This window comes from Pristis pectinata, chromosome 4, assembly GCF_009764475.1.
Source record: "Pristis pectinata isolate sPriPec2 chromosome 4, sPriPec2.1.pri, whole genome shotgun sequence".
Classification (NCBI taxonomy): Eukaryota; Metazoa; Chordata; class Chondrichthyes; order Rhinopristiformes; family Pristidae; genus Pristis; species Pristis pectinata.
In genome coordinates this window covers 68089762-68108835 of record NC_067408.1, presented here as the reverse complement: position 1 = coordinate 68108835, position 19074 = coordinate 68089762, and the positions used below count along the sequence as shown (strand labels likewise).

The 19074-nt window shown below is 42.1% G+C and overlaps 1 protein-coding gene across 4 annotated transcripts in view; it reads left to right on the top strand.

The window, feature by feature from the left end:
• Positions 1-19074, top strand: part of LOC127569850 (rho GTPase-activating protein 6-like) — a 439093-nt gene that overhangs the window by 405489 nt on the left and 14530 nt on the right. For all 4 annotated transcript variants that reach the window (XM_052014827.1, XM_052014828.1, XM_052014830.1 and 1 more), the window contains exons 8-9: positions 6883-7031; positions 12020-12199. In XM_052014827.1, the coding sequence (XP_051870787.1) occupies positions 6883-7031; positions 12020-12199 (329 nt within the window). The remainder of the gene's footprint in view (positions 1-6882; positions 7032-12019; positions 12200-19074) is intronic.

Genomic DNA, 19074 nt, shown 5'->3' with positions numbered 1-19074 from the left:
AGGAGAAAAGATGGGTATTAATGGAAATAGCAGAGATGAAGAAAAATGAATTAGGGAGCGGGAAAACTTGTTACAGGCTTTATACACTTAGTTAAGAGGGAATGTGACTGCCTGTCATTTAGTGGATATGATGAGATCACGAAAATTTAAAGAAAAATTAACCAATTAAATTAAAAATCTGAGGTGCTTGACATTTCAAAGAATAAACTAAAAGGAAAATAAGGTGGGATAACAGTTAACATTCGGTACAGTGATGAGAAATGATCTTGCCTCAAGTAATTACCAGTGGGAGCAGTCCACAGATCCTCTAACGTTGGCACACTGCAGAATGCAGTATATATAACAAAGCGTGTGATGAAATACTTTAATCTTTGTATGGATTGGACAAATCATATTGGCAAATGTAGCCTTAGGCATCAGTTCATAGTGTATTCAGAAAGTTTCTTCAAAAAATGCTCTGCAGAACCAACCAGGAACCATAGAACCATACAGCACAAAATAGGCCCTTCGGCCCACCATGTTGTGCCATCCATCAAACCACCCTCACACTACCTAACCCCTTCCTCCCGCATATCCCCCCATCCCACACTCCTCCATATGCCTATCCAACAAGCTCTTGAACCTGTTCAATGTATCTGCCTCCACCACCACCCCAGGCAGTGCATTCCATGCACCAACCACTGTCTGGGTGAAAAACCTCCCCCTGACATCTCCCCTGAACCTCCCACCCATAACCTTAAAGCCATGCCCTCTCCTCTTGAGCATCGGTGCCCTGGGAAGGAGGCGCTGACTGTCTACTCTATCTATTCCTCTCAGTATTTTATATACCTCTATCATGTCTCCTCTCATCCTCCTCCTTTCCAGTGAATAAAGCCCTAGCGCCTTAAGCCTCTCCTCATATTCAATGCTCTCTAATCCAGGCAGCATCCTGGTAAATCTCCTCTGCACCCTCTCCAATGCCTCCACATCCTTCCTATAATGAGGCGACCAGAACTGAACACAGTACTCTAAGTGTGGCCTAACTAGAGTTTTGTAAAGCTGCATCATCACCTCGCGGCTCTTAAACTCAATCCCGTGACTTATGAAAGCCAACATCCCATTGGCCTTCTTAACTGCTCTTTCCACCTGTGAGGCAACTTTCAATGAACTGTGAATATGAACCCCCAGATCCCTCTGCTTCTCCACACTGCCAAGTACCTTGCCATTCACCCAGTACTCTGCCCTGGAGTTTGTCCTTCCAAAGTGTACCACCTCACACTTCTCCGGATTGAACTCCATCTGCCACTTGTCAGCCCAGCTCTGCATCCTATCAATATCCCTCTGTAAGCTCCGACAGCCCTCCACACTATCCACAACACCGCCTATCTTAGTGTCGTCCGCAAACTTACTAACCCAGCCCTCCACCCCCTCATCTAAGTCATCTATAAATATCACAAAAAGTAGAGGTCCCAGAACCGATCCCTGCGGGACACCACTAGTCACTGCCTTCCAATCCGAGGGCACTCCTTCCACCACAACCCTCTGCTTTCTACATGCAAGCCAATTCCTAATCCACACAGCCAAGCTTCCTTGGATCCCTTGGCCTCTGACCTTCTGAAGAAGCCTACCATGAGGAACCTTATCAAACGCCTTACTAAAATCCATGTAAACCACATCCACCGCACTGCCCTCATCAATCTTCCTGGTCACCTCCTCAAAGAACTCTATCAGGCTTGTGAGGCAAGATCTTCCCTTCACAAAGCCATGCTGGCTGTCCCTAATCAGTCCATGATTCTCTAGGTGTTCATAAATCCTATTCCTTAGAATCCTTTCTAACAGCTTACCCACCACAGACGTGAGACTCACCGGTCTAGAATTCCCTGGCCTATCCCTATTACCTTTTTGAACAAGGGGACAACATTCGCAACCCTCCAATCCTCTGGCACCATCCCCGTGGACGACGAGGACTCAAAGATCCTTACCAGCGGTTCAACAATCTCCTCCCTAGCCTCTCGAGGCAGCCTGGGGAAAATCCCGTCAGGCCCCGGAGATTTATCTGTCTTAATATTATTTAACAACTTCAACACATCCTCTCTCTTGATATCTACAACCTCGAGAACATTACCCCTACCAGCACTCCCTTCTGCATCATCAAGACCCCTCTCCCTGGTGAATACCGAAGAGAAGTACTCATTGAGAACTTCTCCCACTTCCGCCGCCTCCAGGCAAATTCTCCCACCTTTGTCCTTAATCGGACCTACCTTTACCCTAGCCATCCTCCTACCCTTCACGTACTTGAAAAAGGCCTTGGGATTTTCCTTAACCCTACTAGCCAAAGCCTTTTCATGTCCCTTTCTAGCTCTCCTCAGCCCTTTCTTAAGTTCCTTCCTCGCTACCCTATATTCCTCATGGGCCCTGTCTGAACCTTGCTGCTTATACTATAGCGTATGCTATATGCTAGCGTATACTATAGCGTACTGCTTATAGCGTATGCTACCTTCTTCTCCCTAACAAGTCGTTCCACCTCTCTCGTCACCCACGGTTCCTTCACCCTGCCATTCCTTCTCTGCCTCACCGGGACATATTTATCCCTAACATCCTGCATAAGATCCCTGAACATCGACCACATCTCCATGGTACATTTTCCTTCAAAAAGGACATCCCAATTTACACTCCCAAGTTCTCTCCTTATAGCCTCATAGTTCGCCCTTCCCCAGTTGAAAAACCTCTTGTCCTCTCTGTACCTGTCCCTGTCCATGACAATTTTAAAGGTTATGGAGCAATGGTCACTGTCCCCCAAATGCTCACCCACGAATAGATCCTTCACCTGTCCCGGTTCATTTCCTAAGACTAGATCTAACATGGCATTCCCTCTAGTCGGCCTGTCAACATACTGCATCAGGAATCCCTCCTGGACACATTTAACAAATTCCGTCCCATCTAAACCTTTGGCACTAAGCGGGTTCCAGTCTATATTTGGGAAGTTGAAGTCTCCCATTATAACAACCCTGTTATTTTTACTTCTCTCCAAACACCGCCTGCCAATCTGCTCCTCTATATCTCTACTGCTACCGGGGGGCCTATAGAATACTCCTAGTAGAGTAACTGCTCTTTTCTTGTTCCTTAATTCCACCCATACAGACTCTAGAGATGATCCTTCTACAACATCCATCTTTTCCACAGCCGTAACAGTATCACCAGTATCGCCACCCCTCCTCCTCCTCCCTCCTTCCCTATCCCTCTTAAAACACCGAAAAGCAGGAATATTCAATATCCACTCCTCTCCTGATGTCAGCCACATCTCAGTAATAGCCACGATATCATAGTCCCCCATACTTATCCAAGCCCTCAGTTCATCCCCCTTATTCCTGACACTTCTTGCATTTAAGTAAACACACTTCAGTCCATCTACCTTACTACTTTTATAGCCTGTATTCTGCTTCTCCTTCCCCAAAGCCTCTCTACCTGTTTGATCTAACTTTTCCCCATTCCCTTCTTCCTCTGACCTACTCCTCCGGTTCCCTTCCCCCTCACAAACTAGTTTAAACCCTCCTGAACCACCCTAGCAAATCTCGCCGCAAGGATATTGGCCCCCTTCTGGTTTGGGTGTAACCCGTCCTCTCTGTACAGGTCCCACCTTCCCGAGAAGAGATCCCAATGATCCAGAAATCTAAAACCCTCCCTCCTGCACCAGCTTCTCAGCCACGCATTTATCTGCCACCTCCTCCTATTCCTGCCTTCACTATCACGTGGCATTGGCAGCAATCCCGAGATTGCTACCCTTGAGGTCCTGTTCCTCAATTTTCTGCCTAGCTCCCTGAACTCACTCTTCAGGACCTCATCCCCCTTCCTACCTATGTCGTTGGTGCCAATATGGACCACAACTTCTGGCTGCTCTCCCTCCCGCTCAAGAATCCTGTGGACCTGATCAGTGACATCTGGACCCTGGCACCTGGGAGGCAACATACCATCTGGGATTCATGCTCACTGCCACAGAACCTCCTATCTGTTTCCCTGACTATCGAGTCCCCTATCACTACAGCATGTCTCTTTCCCACCCTTCCCTTCTGAGCAGCAGTACCAGTCCCAGTGCCAGAGACCTGGTAACTGCAGCTAGGCCCCTGCAGGTCATCCCCCTCAACAGCTTCCAAGGCAGAAAACTTGTTACTGAGGGGAACAGCCTCCAGGGTTCTCTGCTCTGTCTGCCTGCCTGACTTCTTCTTCCTCTTCCCTCTCCTGACAGTCACCATTCTATCTGCCTCCTGAACCTCAGATGTACCTGCTCTAAGGGGGGTAACTGTCACCTGATGCATGTGTCTACATAACTCTCTCCCTCCCTTATGCTGCGCAGTGTTTGTAGCTGCGACTCCAGCTCATCAACTCTGAGCCGAAGTTCGTCCAGCCTCAAGCACTTACTGCAGATGTGGCCATCTTGGACCGCAGCAAGGTCCACGAGTTCCCACATCAAACAGCTGCAACACACCACCATGTCCTCCATCTGACTACCTTTCTTTTTTCCCTAGTTAGTCCCACCTACAAACCAGGCTATTTTAGATCTGATTGTGTGTAACAAAGTAGGATGAAATATTGATCTCATAGTGACTGATTCTCTGGGCAAGAATGATCATAACATAATAAAATTTCACATGCAGTTTGGGAGTCAAAAGTGTGGGTATGAAGTTAGGCTTAAATAAAGGCAATTATAAAGGTGCAAAGGCAGTGTTGGCTGAAGTAGACTGGGAAAGCAGATTAAAAGATGGTAGATCTGCAAGTTTCTCAGAAAAAGTATATTCTATTCGGAAAAAGACTCTACAAGAAAGAGGAACCATCCATGGTATCCAATTGAATGTGAGGGCAAACAATTTTTACAAAGATGAGGATAAGCCGGAAAATTGGGAAAAGTTTAGAAACCAACAAAGCATGACTAAATAACAAAAGGAAGAAAACAGTTTATGAGAATAAACCAGCAAGAAAAATGAAAACTAACAATAGGAGTTTCTATGTACATAAAAAGAGAGCAGCTAAAGTTAATTTTGGTTCTTTAGAGGATGAGAATAAGGAATCAAAGAAAATGGGAAGAAAAGAAGTGGAAGAGATTTGGAACAAATAGTTGGTTTATTTCTTCATGGTAGAAGATGCTAATGATAATGGTCAAAGATTATTTTTGAAGGAAGGAGAAGGAAAGCAGTTAAAATCACTGGAGAATCTTTCTAGGTAAACCAAGGGGACTATAGACTGACAAATTTTCTGGACCTGATGGCTTGATCCCACTGTCTAAAACTGCTGTAGAGATAGTGGATGTATTGGTTGTTAAATTCTAACATTACTTCGAATCTAGGAAGGTCGCCGACAATCGGAAAACCACAGGTATAGCACCCCTATTCATGAAAGGAGGGAAACTGAAAGCAGGAAAAGCAAAGGCTAGTTGGCCTGAGCTAAGCCATTGGGAAAATGCTGGAATCCATTCTGATATTCAGTATCAAGACATTTAGAAAGTCATAATACATTTGCAATCGATATTGATGACTTGGATGAAGAGACTGAGTGTTCTGTAGCTGAATTTCCTGAAAAAACAAAAGATAAATGGGAGAGAAAGTTGTGAGGAGGATGCAGAGAGTACAATGGGATATTGATAGGTTTAGTAATTGGGCAAAAATTTGGCCAATGGAGTATAATGTGGGAAGATGTTACGTGATCCACTTTGGTTGGAAGAATAGGAAGTCAGAATAGTTTAAACAAAGGAGTACGGAATACCACTCTACACCGGCATCTGGGTTTCCATGAGACATAAAGTTAGTATGCTGGTAACACAAGTAATTAGGAAGGCTTTTGTTGCAAAGAAATGGAGAAAAGAAGTAGAGAACTATTTTTACAACTTGATGCGACACTGGTGAGGCCACGCCTGGAGTATTGCGTATAGTATTGTATGCTTAGAGGCAGTTCAGCAAAGGTTCACCAGGTTGATTGCTGGGATGAAGGGGTTGTCTCATGCAGAAACATTGAACGACTGGACCCATATTCATTGGAATTTAGAAGAATGAGATGTGATCTTATGGAAATGTGTAAAATTCTGAAGGGACAAGACAGGATAGATGCTGAGAGTGTTTCATCTCATAGGCAAATCTAAAGTTAGGTGCATAATGAGGAGTAACCTATTGAAGATGGAAATAAGGAACAAGAACAACTTCTCTGACAGTTGTGAATATTTGGAATACTCTACCCCAGAGAGTGAGTTATGGAAACTAAGTCATTGAATGAACTCAAGTTAGATTTTTGGACCATAGGGAAGTAGGGGGTTGTGGGGAACGAGCAGCAAAATGGAGTTGAGCTGACATGAGATCATCCATGGTTTTTGTGAACAGCAGAGCAGGTTCAAGGGGCTGAAAGGCCAATTCTTCCTATTTCTTATGTTGTATTTGTTGCCAAGGGTGACATATTGGCTGAGTGAGTTTAAAAGTCAAAGTATGACTTGACTCGGTGCTTTAGGATTTCGTCCCATAAATTTAGGCATGACCACCTTTGTCTGGAACCTGAAGGCTATTTAGTAACTGCTGCAATTTCTCCTCCGCTTCTGAAATTCAGCTCCATTGCGGTCAATGAAACAGAATTTCAGAAATGGAGCAGAACCTCCAAACTCCCCCGATTCTCTGGCCACCCACCTACACTCAGGATAATTTACACTAGTCAATTAACCCGCCAAATTTCTTACTTCACATAGTGAGCTTACAAATCCTAAATAGGAATTTAAAACCAATATTGTGCATGGTGTAATTTTTGATGTTTTTATTTCATATTTCATCACTTTATAGAATAGTAATATCAGAATCGCTGTTCTTTTATTTTTTCATTCGATATGTGTTGATTTTAATGCTTGAACCATCTTTACTTTCACCCCTCCTGTAGTATTGGACCACGATGAACAGCTCAGTGCCTTGCAACTTCTCATTTACCTCCTCCCTCCGTGTAATTGTGACACCCTCCACAGACTCGTGGAGTTCCTTGCCATGGTAGCAAATCACGCTGAAGACACCCTGGATAAAGATGGACAGGAGGTAGGAATAGAATCGAATGTAATGGCTTCAGGATTTCATAGACCATGATGAGTTGTTTGCCTGGTATTGGTGCTGTCATTTAATTGACCTAGTAAATACATTTTGAAAATACTCACTTCCCCTTCCCCTTGCCCCTATCTTCTTCCTCTTTCTACCACTTCTTGCACCTGGAACTGAAATGCATGTCCTCCAGAATCCACTCCAGTTGAATTGCTGGATTGATTTAAAATGAAATGTCGTTTAAGATTTATCCAAACTTCTGAAAATGTCAAAGTAAGACTTTAAGCGATTATTTCTTAGCTAACAGTGCAGTTTTTGCAGTTAACTGTGGCAGCAGACTTATTAATTCCATTAGGTCGGCAGCAAGGAATGATCCAGATTTATTGTCATTATTACTGTAGTAACATGCTTGACCAAATGTTGGCAGGAATCCCAAATTCTAAATAATTTGAAGTTTAAGCTTCCTAACCCCAGAGGAGTAATTAAAATTACGTGCAACCAAATATGTATATTTGGAGTTTACATTTCAGGTAAAAGAGAGAATGTTTCAGTTATTGAGCATTTATTTTCAATCAGTTGTTCTAATTTTAGTTAGAGTTTTGACTGATTTCAAGGTGTCAATCATGGCCCAGTGATGGCATGATCAATGAAGTCAAAGTTCAAGCTTCAAGTCCTGCTTTTGATCCTACATAGAGTCATAGAATCATACAGCTCAGAAACAGGCCCTTCGGCCCAACTGCTCCATGCTGACCAAGATTCCCATCTAAGCCAGTCCCATTTGCCCACGTTTGGCTCATATCCCTCTAAACCTTTCCTATCCATGTACCTGTCCAAGTACCTTTTAAATGTTGTTAATGTATCTGCCAGTGCATCGAATTTAAGAGGTAAAGCACAACACACTGATGCTATTTCATAATATCCAAAATCAAAATACTGCAGGTATTGGAAATCTGAAATAAAGCCCAGAGAATGCTGAATATACTCAGCAAATCAGGCAGCATCTGAGAGAGAAACAGAGTTAACACTTCAAATGGAAGGTCATCAACTTGAAACGAAATGTTGATTCTGGTTTTCTCCCCACAGATGCAGACTGACCTTTCAGTGTAATATTGGGCAAGTTCTGCACAGCTGGGATGATAGTTTAACATCTCATCGAAAAGTGAGGTCTGTCTACCCCTCTGGTAGGCATAAATGTTCCCATAGTACTATAACAAGGAGAAGAGAAGTTCTCCCTATAACACTAGCTAATGTATACTGGATCCCTAACACAGAATATCTAATGATCATCATGTTGTTGTTTTCATAGCATTGCCATGTGAACATTGGAAGCTGTGTTCCCTACATTGCTGCTCTGACTATATTTTATTTGTTCATTAGTTGTTAAAAAAAAGCTTCAGGACATACTGAGGTTGTGAAATGTGCTACATGAATTCAGGTCTTTATTTTCTTTTCTGTTGTTTGAACCTTGGTACCTGGCATGGGTCAACTGCTGCCATTTCTCAACCAGATCAGAAGGAATGAGTACAGACCAGAACAGTCAAAGTGTGGCAGCAATACTGAGCAAAAGGAACAAGGGAAAATGTTTGAAGAGCTAAACTTTCAATTTTCAATAGAATTCAGTAATTGCATAGCTGGTAGTGCTACTACCTCTCAGCTCCAGCAACCCAGGTTCAATCCTGACCTCAGGTGCTGTCTGTGTGGAGTTTGCATGGTCTTCCTGTGACTGCCTGGGTTTCCTCCAGGTGGTTTGGCTTTCCCCCACTTTCCAAAGGTGTGTGGGTTGGTAGTTAATTGGTTACTATAAATTGCCCTAGTGTGTAGATGAGCGTAGGAGAATTAATGGGAATGTGGGGAGAATAAAATGAGATTGGTGTAAAGCACAACGTTTCTGTGCTTTATGATTCTGTCACTCTACAGCTAATGGCACTGGTCATAGTGAGTAGTGTGTAGCTGAATTTATGTGAAGTTTATACGATTCTTGGAATTGTGTCCTGTTTCTCTCACTTTGGGTTTGATTTTAGCTCACAGGAAATTGATAGCCAATGTTCAGTTTCACTAGAGGAATCTTGGTTTATAATAAACATCCCAGCTGCTGGGAAGAGATCCACAATTTGGGTTTGCTGGTTACACTGGTGACCTCCAGTGTCTCAGCTTGGGGAGGGCCCTGCCACTTGAATCAACCTTCATGTGGATCAGATAAAGAATGGTAATCCCGGAGAAGGATCCAGGAAAGAAGAAAGTGCTGGTCTTCCCCTTCTGTACAGCCTTCTGTTCCCCCATGGCTAACAACCAGCCCAAACTGAAATATTGAAGCTGTAACTGAGGATAAAAATGTATTCTTGAGGAAAGAAAGGACATTCATTTCTATATTGCCTTTCATAACCACAAGACATCCCAAAGCACACTCCATTCAATTAGTTTTTTTTTTAAGTTTAGTCACCATTTTACTGCTGGAGAAATAACATTTGCCAGAAATGTGAAAGGGAAATATTACTGAAAGTTTCACCAATCAAATATTAACTGTTTGAAAGGAGTGGATATGGTGGCAACTAACCATCCACTATCTTTCTGACTGGGTCACCAAACACCAAAGCTGCTTACTGTTCCAGGGTTATGCTAGACTGTATGACTTGTGTTTTTCTTTTCTCGAACCCTATAATTAAATCCCCAACCACTGGTCCCTTCACCTCTCATATAACAAGAGCAAGGAGTTGATGGACTTTGTCATTAAGAGAGCAAACTCCCCCTCGGCCACTGGGGCACGCTTCTAATGGTCCCTTAATCTTAAGTCATCCTTTGTCTTGTTTCCTTTCCATCTTGCTTTGTGTCCTTTCTTTCGAAACTTGTTTTGTTCATACTACACATCCCCTTCCCTGAATCCTATTCCCACTGTATTGGTCCTAGCAGCCACACGTCAATGACTATTTCTGTTCTGGGCATGCTGCCACAAGCTCTTCAGTGACATCTTCCACATGCCAATGACTATTTCTGTTCTGGGCATGCTGCCGCAACCTCTTCAGTGACATCTTGGGTGATACCAAGAGGTTGTTGTACTTTCACATGGTGGTAATTGCTTTCCCAGATGTGAGGCAAGACCCAGTGGGGGAGGCGGGGCATTAAGGAGTAAGGAATGCGAGGTGGAGAGAGAGATGGCCAGCAGCTTTGGGGTCCTGAGGTTGGTTGGTTAATCAGGCAAGTGGCCAGTTGTCAAAGATGTTGTCAGTAAATAGGATTTGGGATCTTTAAACCACCAAAATCTATTAATCCTTCCTCATTACACATGACCAAATCTAAAATAGCCTGTTCCTGGGTAGGTTCTGCAACACACTGCTCTAGGAAGCAATCCCCAAAGCACTTCACAAATTCTTCTTCTATGATACCCTTGCCAATTTGGTTTGTACAATCAGTATGCAGATTAATATTTCCTGTGACAGTTACAGTTCCTTTCAAACATATCTCAGATAATTCCCCCTTTATGTTTTGCCCTATTGAGAGGTCACATTTGGAGCCCTTTAGACTACTCCCACCTGTGTCTTTCCTCTGCTATTCAATATTGAGCACCCAGTCCTGGTCACCCTGCAACCGCATATATTTAATACCAATTAGATCATACCCATGTGTTGCTGTCAGCTCATCTATCTTATTGCAAATGCATTCAAATACTGTTAAACATTGATTTTATTTTTACAGTTTTTACTAACTCTGGATTTGCTCTGTGCTGCATACTCTTGTTTACATTTTCTGTTCTATGCCCTTTACACTTTGCATGTCAATTTCCTCCTCACTATCCTGTGCCACCACTCTCTCATTTCCTCTTGATTTATTAAACATCCTGTTTCTGGAGCCCTCCCCTCTCCTATTCAGTTTAAAGCCCTGTCTACAACCTTATTTATGCGATTTGCCAGGATACTGGTCCCAGCACAATTCAGGTGAAGCTCGTCCCAGTGGAACAGTTCTCTCCTTCTGATTCAGATTATTTCATTGTCATATACGCCAGGATGCCTTGTCCCTTGCTTGTGTGAAACTCACAGAGTAAATGGTATACATCGTAATAATAAATACAACACTAAATATAGCGATGAGCGCAGAAACAGTGGATAGGTGCAAAGTATAGTTGTGCAAACTGAGGTGGTAAAAAGAAATGCTAAAGTGACAATAACAAAAGAGGTAGAATTAAGGGCTAGAATATAGCAGCACCACTGGAAAGGGGGTGTGAAAGAAATGATTGGTTCAGAAGTCTGATAACAGTGGGGAAGAAGCTGTTTTTGAGCCTGGTTGTCCAGGCTTTCAAGCTCCTGTATCTTCTGGAAGGTGGAAAAGAGAAAAGAGAGAGATATTAGTGTCAGTGTCCCATGAATTAGAACCCACTTCACCTACACCATGTTTTGAGACATGCATTTACCTCTCTAATCCTACTTAACCCTTTGCCAGTTTGCACGTGGCTCAGATAAGCATCCAGAGATTATCACCTTTGTGGTTCTGTTTTCCAGTTTTGCCCCAGATTCCTCATAATCCTTCAGCAGAACCCCACTTCCTACTCCTGCCTTTGTCATTAGTGTCTTATGTGGATCACGACAACTGAATCCTCCCTCTCCTACTCCAAGTTCTGCTCCAGCCCAGGAGAGATGTTTTTAACCCAAGCACCAGGCAGGCAGCACAGCCTTCAGGACTCTGTGTGTGCTGCAGAGAACAGTGTCTGTTCCCCTAATTATGATATTCTTCTCACTATTACATTTCTCTTTTCTCCTCCCCATTTGAATGTTTGCCTGTGCCATGGTGCTATGGACAGTTTGCGCATGCTCCCTGCAGTTCCCAGCCACGTCCATACAGGGAACGAGAATCTCTTACCTGTTGGACAAGGGTAGTTTAAGTACCAGCCTCACTGCTGCCAGGTAGATAGTGTTTGTATCTGGGCTGCCAGCTCATCCATTAATAGATTAGCTTGTTAATTGCCTTTCAAGCTTCCATCTGACTTTGTTACTTTCCAGGTCACTGGGAACAAAATGACTTCACTTAATCTTGCCACAATCTTTGGCCCCAACCTCCTCCATAAACAGAAGAGTTCAGACAAGGAGTTCAGCGTGCAAAGTTCAGCTCGGGCTGAGGAGAGTGCTGCCATTATCAATGTCGTTCAGAAGATAATTGAAAACTATGGGACATTATTCATGGTGAGTGGATGGCTCTGTTTATCAAATATGTATTTCATTTTTGAGTGCTTATTGTTGTGTTCAAACTGCCATAACTTACAGTTCAAACTCCAGCTTACAAACTGCTGCAGTTTCCAGATTTCTGTCCAGAAGATCGTACAGTATTTCCTTTTGCCCAGTTGCCACTGTCACTACAAAATGTTTTCTTGGTGTTACAGTGAAAAAAGCGTTTGAAGAACCAGTATGGCAAAAAATTTCCAAAATGTGAACTTTCTTCCATGACTGGTATTGACAGAGCAGTTTCCTGGTGCTCGGACTAGATTCTTTTGAAGTGAGATGTTTTAATTTTTAAAAAAAGTCAAACACTTAGCAGATTAGACAATGTGTCGAGAGTTGATGACTAGGTTAATGTTTAAAGTTGATTAACTTTCTAAGATCTATTGTGCAAAAAAGACGTAACCAGGAACCATTCACCTTTGTCTTCCTCTGGCCATGGAGGGGTCTGATGGGCCTAAGAAATTAACCCTACAGTCCAACCCGCACAGAAACGATGAGCAAAATAAGGATAAGGATTTGGCTTTAACTGCATTACTGCCAAGGACCATGGTTTGCAGTATGGGTTAATAGGTAAAACCAAATGTCAAACATTAAGGGATAAAGCTCAGCAACATTGGATGTATCTTCTGGAACCTGTTTTTTTAAAGTGATGGTAAAGTAACACTGAGTAAATTTGTAACATCTTTAATTTATTGTGCTGCTGTTGCCTGTTTCTGTATTAAGGGAGATGTTGCTTGCATGTCTGCAGCTGTGTTTTGTCCATCATTTACATATGCACTATATGCATATACCTCTGCCATCAGATTCTGAACGTTCCATGAACACTACCTCATTATTCTTTTTTTGTTGCACTATTTGTTTTGTAATTTATAATAATTTTTATGTCTTCGCACTGTACTGCCACCGCAAAACGACAAATTTCACGTCATACAAATCAGAGATAATAAACCTGATTCTGATTCTGCACATTGCAGTGATTTTTCCAGCAGGCTTTACATGTGTATTAAATACCAGTTATAGCTAGAACGTAAAGGGCATCGGTCTATATCCTTGGGCTATGGCTGGAACCAGTCAGACAAGAGGATCAGAGGGGGAAGAAGTGAATGTTGGTGTCAGTGGTGGGAAGGCCATACAGCACTTGGCAAATTGAAACAACCACAGCAGTAGTTCCCAGCTGAAAAGTTGTTTTTTTTTCAGGAATATAATCATGAATATATGCAGGATAAACAGTACAATCAGTACACGTCTATTTACAATGCGTCAATGCCACCCGTGTTACCTCTTTATCCATTAAGTCTATGAGAAACTGTTGCACAGGACCCAGCCCCTGAGAGGGTTCAGAGGCAGCAGGACCTTAAATTGTGTTCCTTCCTCACAAAGACTCTGCGGTGGCTGCACCTAGGTTTAGCGCGTCCCTCAGCACGTCGTTGCTCCCAGCTCAGAAAGTTGTGTCTGGAATTAAGGAAGCAGTTGCCTATCTGACACCATGGAGCTAACCTGCAACATACACTCTGAAGTAATGGCGTGGAACTTTAACCTGAGCACACAGAGGGTTTAAATCATTCTTGGAGATTAAGTGCCAAGGTCCCGCTGACCTTGCAGAAATTCCTATTTCATCCAGTTCTTTTGACCAGGCAGAAAGGTCATCAACTGGAATCAGCAATGCCCTGCTTTAAATATTTAGGTCGGGTTCTGATAACATCATTGGGGCTTGTCTGCAATTTTAACTGGAGGCCTACTCGGGAAAGCAGTTGTAGCTTCCTCACGAAGCAGCCTAGCAGGAAGAGGAGCAAGGGCCAAAAGAGGCCCACAGAGGTAAGTGGTTTTCCCTTTTTGACTTCTTCAAGCATAAGGAAAGGTTAAACTTCTGCGTTCAGCTGTGCCCTTCCCACAGCTCCATCTCCACTGCTTTGAGTACCAGGGACCAATCCTCCTGTCCATTCATGTGGAAATCAAGGCTGGCATGGCTCATGGTGTTCCCTGTTGGCATTGGTTGCTGCAGATTAATGCAACACCTCAGTTGTAAACCGTGGAAGAGAAGGTCCCTGCCAACAGAAGTAGTTGTGAAATCATATTGAAATGCTGAAAGCTTCTAAATATAGTAATTGCTGATAAGTAGCATGGTTTTAAGACAGGTGATATCCCTCTGTATTAAAGCCAGACAGTTAAAAAGTTTTTTTTTGATCTAATGTTTGTTTTATCTTATCCGCACTCCATATTCACCATTTCTTGCTCATGTGGTGAATGATTCGTGGGAACACAGCCCAAGAATTTCTTTGTAATGAATCTCTGCTGCCTCTGGAGCAGCCAGTCAGTGCTCTGTTTTGTTTCCAACCTCCTCAGCTCCGAGGGGGCCACAGTTCACATCATTGTTTTGACGTTTGTGCTGAACCCGAGTGAAGAAACATCTGGCTTTTTTTTAGAGATAATTTAGTATAGTGCAGCGCAGAGGCGAGCAACTGCCAACCATTTGCACCCGCAAAGAGCATTCGACCTGCATAGGCTGACTTGAGTACGTGACCTAGCCTTGGGAACAGTCATGAAGCACAGTCTTCCTCAGAAATGCAGCATGCACAAAAGGGCAGGCAGATTCTCAGTACTCCAGTCTGAGGCTGTCGCTGAAGAGTTTCAGCTTTTCTTGTGACCCTCACAGGGTTTGAACATACTTGTGAAATGGATAAGAAAACCATGATTTTTTTGATTCCTGTTTTGAGGTTCTTCAAGGCTTTCCAGCGATGCCATTTTGGAATGCAAGTTATTTGCCACATAGGAGTGGGAGTAGCTAATCGACCTGCTCAGTTAGATTGTAGTTGATCTGTACCTCAATTCTTTTTACCTGCCTTATCTCCCTTACCAATGGTACAGAATTCTATTGATCACAGTGTTTAAAGCTTCATTCCAAAAGGAGGCAATTCCATATTTCTATCAATGAGAAAGGCACACAATACAGCTGCATTTCTCTAGAACTTTTAATGACTTCCGAACTCCCAAAGCAATTTACAGTCAATAAAGCACTTCCTGAAGTCCATGCAGAAGCCAATTTGCACACAGTAAAGGTTCAACAAAAAGCAAAGTGGTACTGGTAGTCTTTTTTTCCATATGTGATGTTGGTTGAGGGATAACTCTTGGTTAGAATGCTGGAAAAGTGCCTTGGAATATTTTAAGCCCACATGAGAGGACAGACAGCTTCCATCTAACACCTGATATGAAAAACATCAGCAACAAATGTGCAGCATGTCCTACAACTAAGCAACCACCTAGAATATGAGCTGCCCAAATTCATAATTCCGTTGACAAATTTAAATTTTTGGCTCCACTTATTCTATTATACCAGAATATTTCAGCAGTTTTGGAGAATGAGTTAAGATTACAAAGGTAACTAAAGTGGTGAGACAACAGTTCCTAAATAGACTACTTATTCATGTTGATCTTTCCCATTTTAGCACCCAGGATTAGCATTAAATGAACTTGGGTTGAGTTAAGGGTATTGGCAAAATGCAGTGTGAATTTCTTTTATTAATATGACCATTACAGTTTTCTTGAACCTATCCCCAAATCCTTCAGCTCCAAGTGAAACAAATTTCAGAAGCGGCATACAACATACCATAGGTTCTATATGTGCACATTTTTTTCTATAAGAACCCCAAGGATAAATTCAGCTTTAGTACTGAAGATTTGCACTATTAGCCAAGCTGTTCCAATATAGTTACAGCAATGAATAATGTGAGCAATTGCCCAGGGACATCCTGTCCATGAAAAACACGAAAGTCTAATCCACCTGATTACTGCTGTATCAGTCTACTCTTAGCTATCAGCAAAATGGAAGGTATCTCTATTTGCTCTATCAAGCAGCACTTAACAATATCCTGCTCATTGATGCTTAGTCTGGGTTTCACTGGGATCACTGAACTCCCAATTTCATTATCGCCTGAATCCAAATGTGGACTAAAAAGATACATTTAAAAGTGTGGTGAGGGTATCTGCCCTTTATCAATGGCAGCATTTGACTGAGTGTGACGTCAAGGAGCTCTGCCATTAAGGGGAAAACATTCCAATGGTTCGAATCATCTCTTGGTCAAAGGAAGATGTTCGTGGTTGTTGGAGCTTAATTATCCCAGCCACAGGGCAAGAGTTCCATTAAACCCAACCATCTTCATTGCTTCATGAGTAACCTTTCTTATATGGCAAGATGTGGAATGTTCATTCAATGCACAATATTCCATCTGGAACTCCACAGGAGATTAAGTCCGTATCTGCATGCAGCAAGACCTAGACAACATTTAGGCATTGACTGACATTCATGCCACACGATTGTCAGGAAATAAAATCTCCTTTATCAAAGGTGGCTAAGAATCTATGATGTCACCATCATTAAGTTCTCCACCATCAATATTCTGGGAGTCACCACTGATGAGAAACTCAGCTGGATCAGCCATTTAAATAAATTGACTACAAGAGGGGGTTAGCAACTGCATATTCTGTGGTGAGTGACTGAGCACCCCAAAAACCTTTCCACCATTTGCAAGGCATAGGTTAAGAGTGTGATGGAATCCTCTCTGCTTGCCTGAATGGATGAATACAGCTCCAACAACACTGAAGAAGTGTAAAACCATCAAGAATATAGCAGCTCACTTCACTGACACCCCATCACCACCCTAAATATTCTCTCCCTCTACCATGCCTGTACAGTATACCATCTGCAATGTTCACCAGTCACAGTCCTAAGCAAAATGGTGCACTTGTCCTTTTAATGTCTGTCTGCTTACACCCCTGTTTGTATTGTTCAGCAGCTCACTGAGAGGAAGCCAAGGCAGAAATTCCTATCCTTATGAGTACCTTTTATTTTAAGATCAAAGTCTAGAGCTCTTACTTGAAGAAAATTTTTTCCTGAAGATAATAAGTTGAAAGTATATTCATGTCCTTTTTTTTTGGATTTTTTCCCCTCTTATGCTAAAATCATTTATGTGTATCTTAATTCCCTCTTGCTGTTTTGGTTACACATCAGTTAATATCCTTACCTTACAAAATCGATCAGTAGTTCAAGAATTTGTAATTGATAAAGCCTCTGCAGTGTTAGGAGGATATGATTTCCCAATCGCTGTAACCCCTTATATGGAAAATTTCTTCTTGATATCATCCTTGAATGGTCTAGCTCTAATTTTAAAGTTTTAGCTTTCTGTTCTCTGCTACTCCACAAGGACATTCTTTCATGCATTTTATCCTACCAAACCCTTCTGTTTTTAAATTCCCTGCTCCTCTCACTCTACCATCTCTCTCACAGTTTTGTTCATGCATACATGAACATTTGGTCCTTTGATATTTACTCAGGCATGGTTACAATTCGTGTCAAAGATTAGGTAATTATCCTTTTACATTGGCTTGCTCTGCAGTGATGGATCCTTTTGGAACTTGTACTGTGCCAGCCAGATTACACAGAGCCTTATAAAAGGAAACGTTAACTGATTGTATCAAAGTGCAAAATAAAAACTTCATTCCACTGCATCAAACAACTCATGAAAGCATTTCTGAAGTTTTAAACATTTTCTGAAGTTTCAGAGTGAAAGACGTATTTAAATACTGCAGGATAGGCTACAATGTATGTACCACAGGAAAGTAGTTTGGTGATAAATTCTGCTTTATTTCAGCTGAGAAATACCTCCGTAATTTTTTAAAACATTAAATGTACAGTTATAGAATGGTCTAGGTAGAGGGTGCTGGTTTCTAATTTTACAGGTATTCAGTTAAGACTATTCTGAATGTACTTGGATATTCTCAGTGGGGTCGCCAACATTGTACTTAACGTAATGATAGCAAGTGCTGACAGTTTTCCCATCAACATAATGTCAGATTTTGGGACATTCTGTTCTAGCCATGTGACATTGCTCCTATGAGTTTTACATATGTTATTGCATTTACCTTTTGTAGACTGGGTCTCTTGTACTTAAGTAACTTTGCACCTGGTGCTGTGCCAGTTGCTGTTGTGTGTGAAGTTCCAAGAACCAGGAGGAGGCCCTCAGCCCCTGGATCTGGCAGTTTCTTCAGTAGCTCCCAGATCCTTTTATGGTTCTCTTTTGCAGCAATTGATTCCTTTCCATTTCATATTAAGTATTGATCACCACCTGAATATGATGAAGTATCCCATGGTCCACTGGCTGTCAGTCTAACTCCTTACTTCCTCTTTAGCACTTCCTCTTTTCAGGTTACTGTTTGTTTTACCACTGCCTTTATCTACAGCTGCATCCAGGGACATGTCTGCCCACAGTGGCATTGGCATTTACCATACTTTGCTGCTTCTCTGTAAAACTTCCCATTTTAATAAAATTTGCACTTTGATTTAGATCAAAGTTTGAGATTGAAAGAATAGTCTGCTAATTTATTTTGTTCATCTGGACTTGCTTTACAAATACTTTAATAACTAATGCAGTCAGGAATATGCTAAACATACTACATTATTCTCATCCAACTAGCCAAATAATGCAAGCATATCCTGCTTGCTTAGTTATTTGTAATGACCTTTTTGTAGAAGCACTCCAATGCTTGTACAAATACTATCCCTTTCTTAAACAATAGAGCTACTTGGCTAATTAACTTATTTAAACAATGGTATTGTTCATAGATTAACCATTGTACCGACCAGAAACAATACTCAGCCTGTCCTCGCAAATGCAGGAACATTTCTATGAACAATCTATTGTTCTCCAAAGTGACAACTTGTATGAATGCTAACACCATTTCCAAAAGACATTGCTTGGTGGAAATAAATATAACCAGTTTAACGGAGAAGAACGGTCTTGACCCAAAACATCAACTGTTTATTTCCCTCCATTGACGCTGCCTGA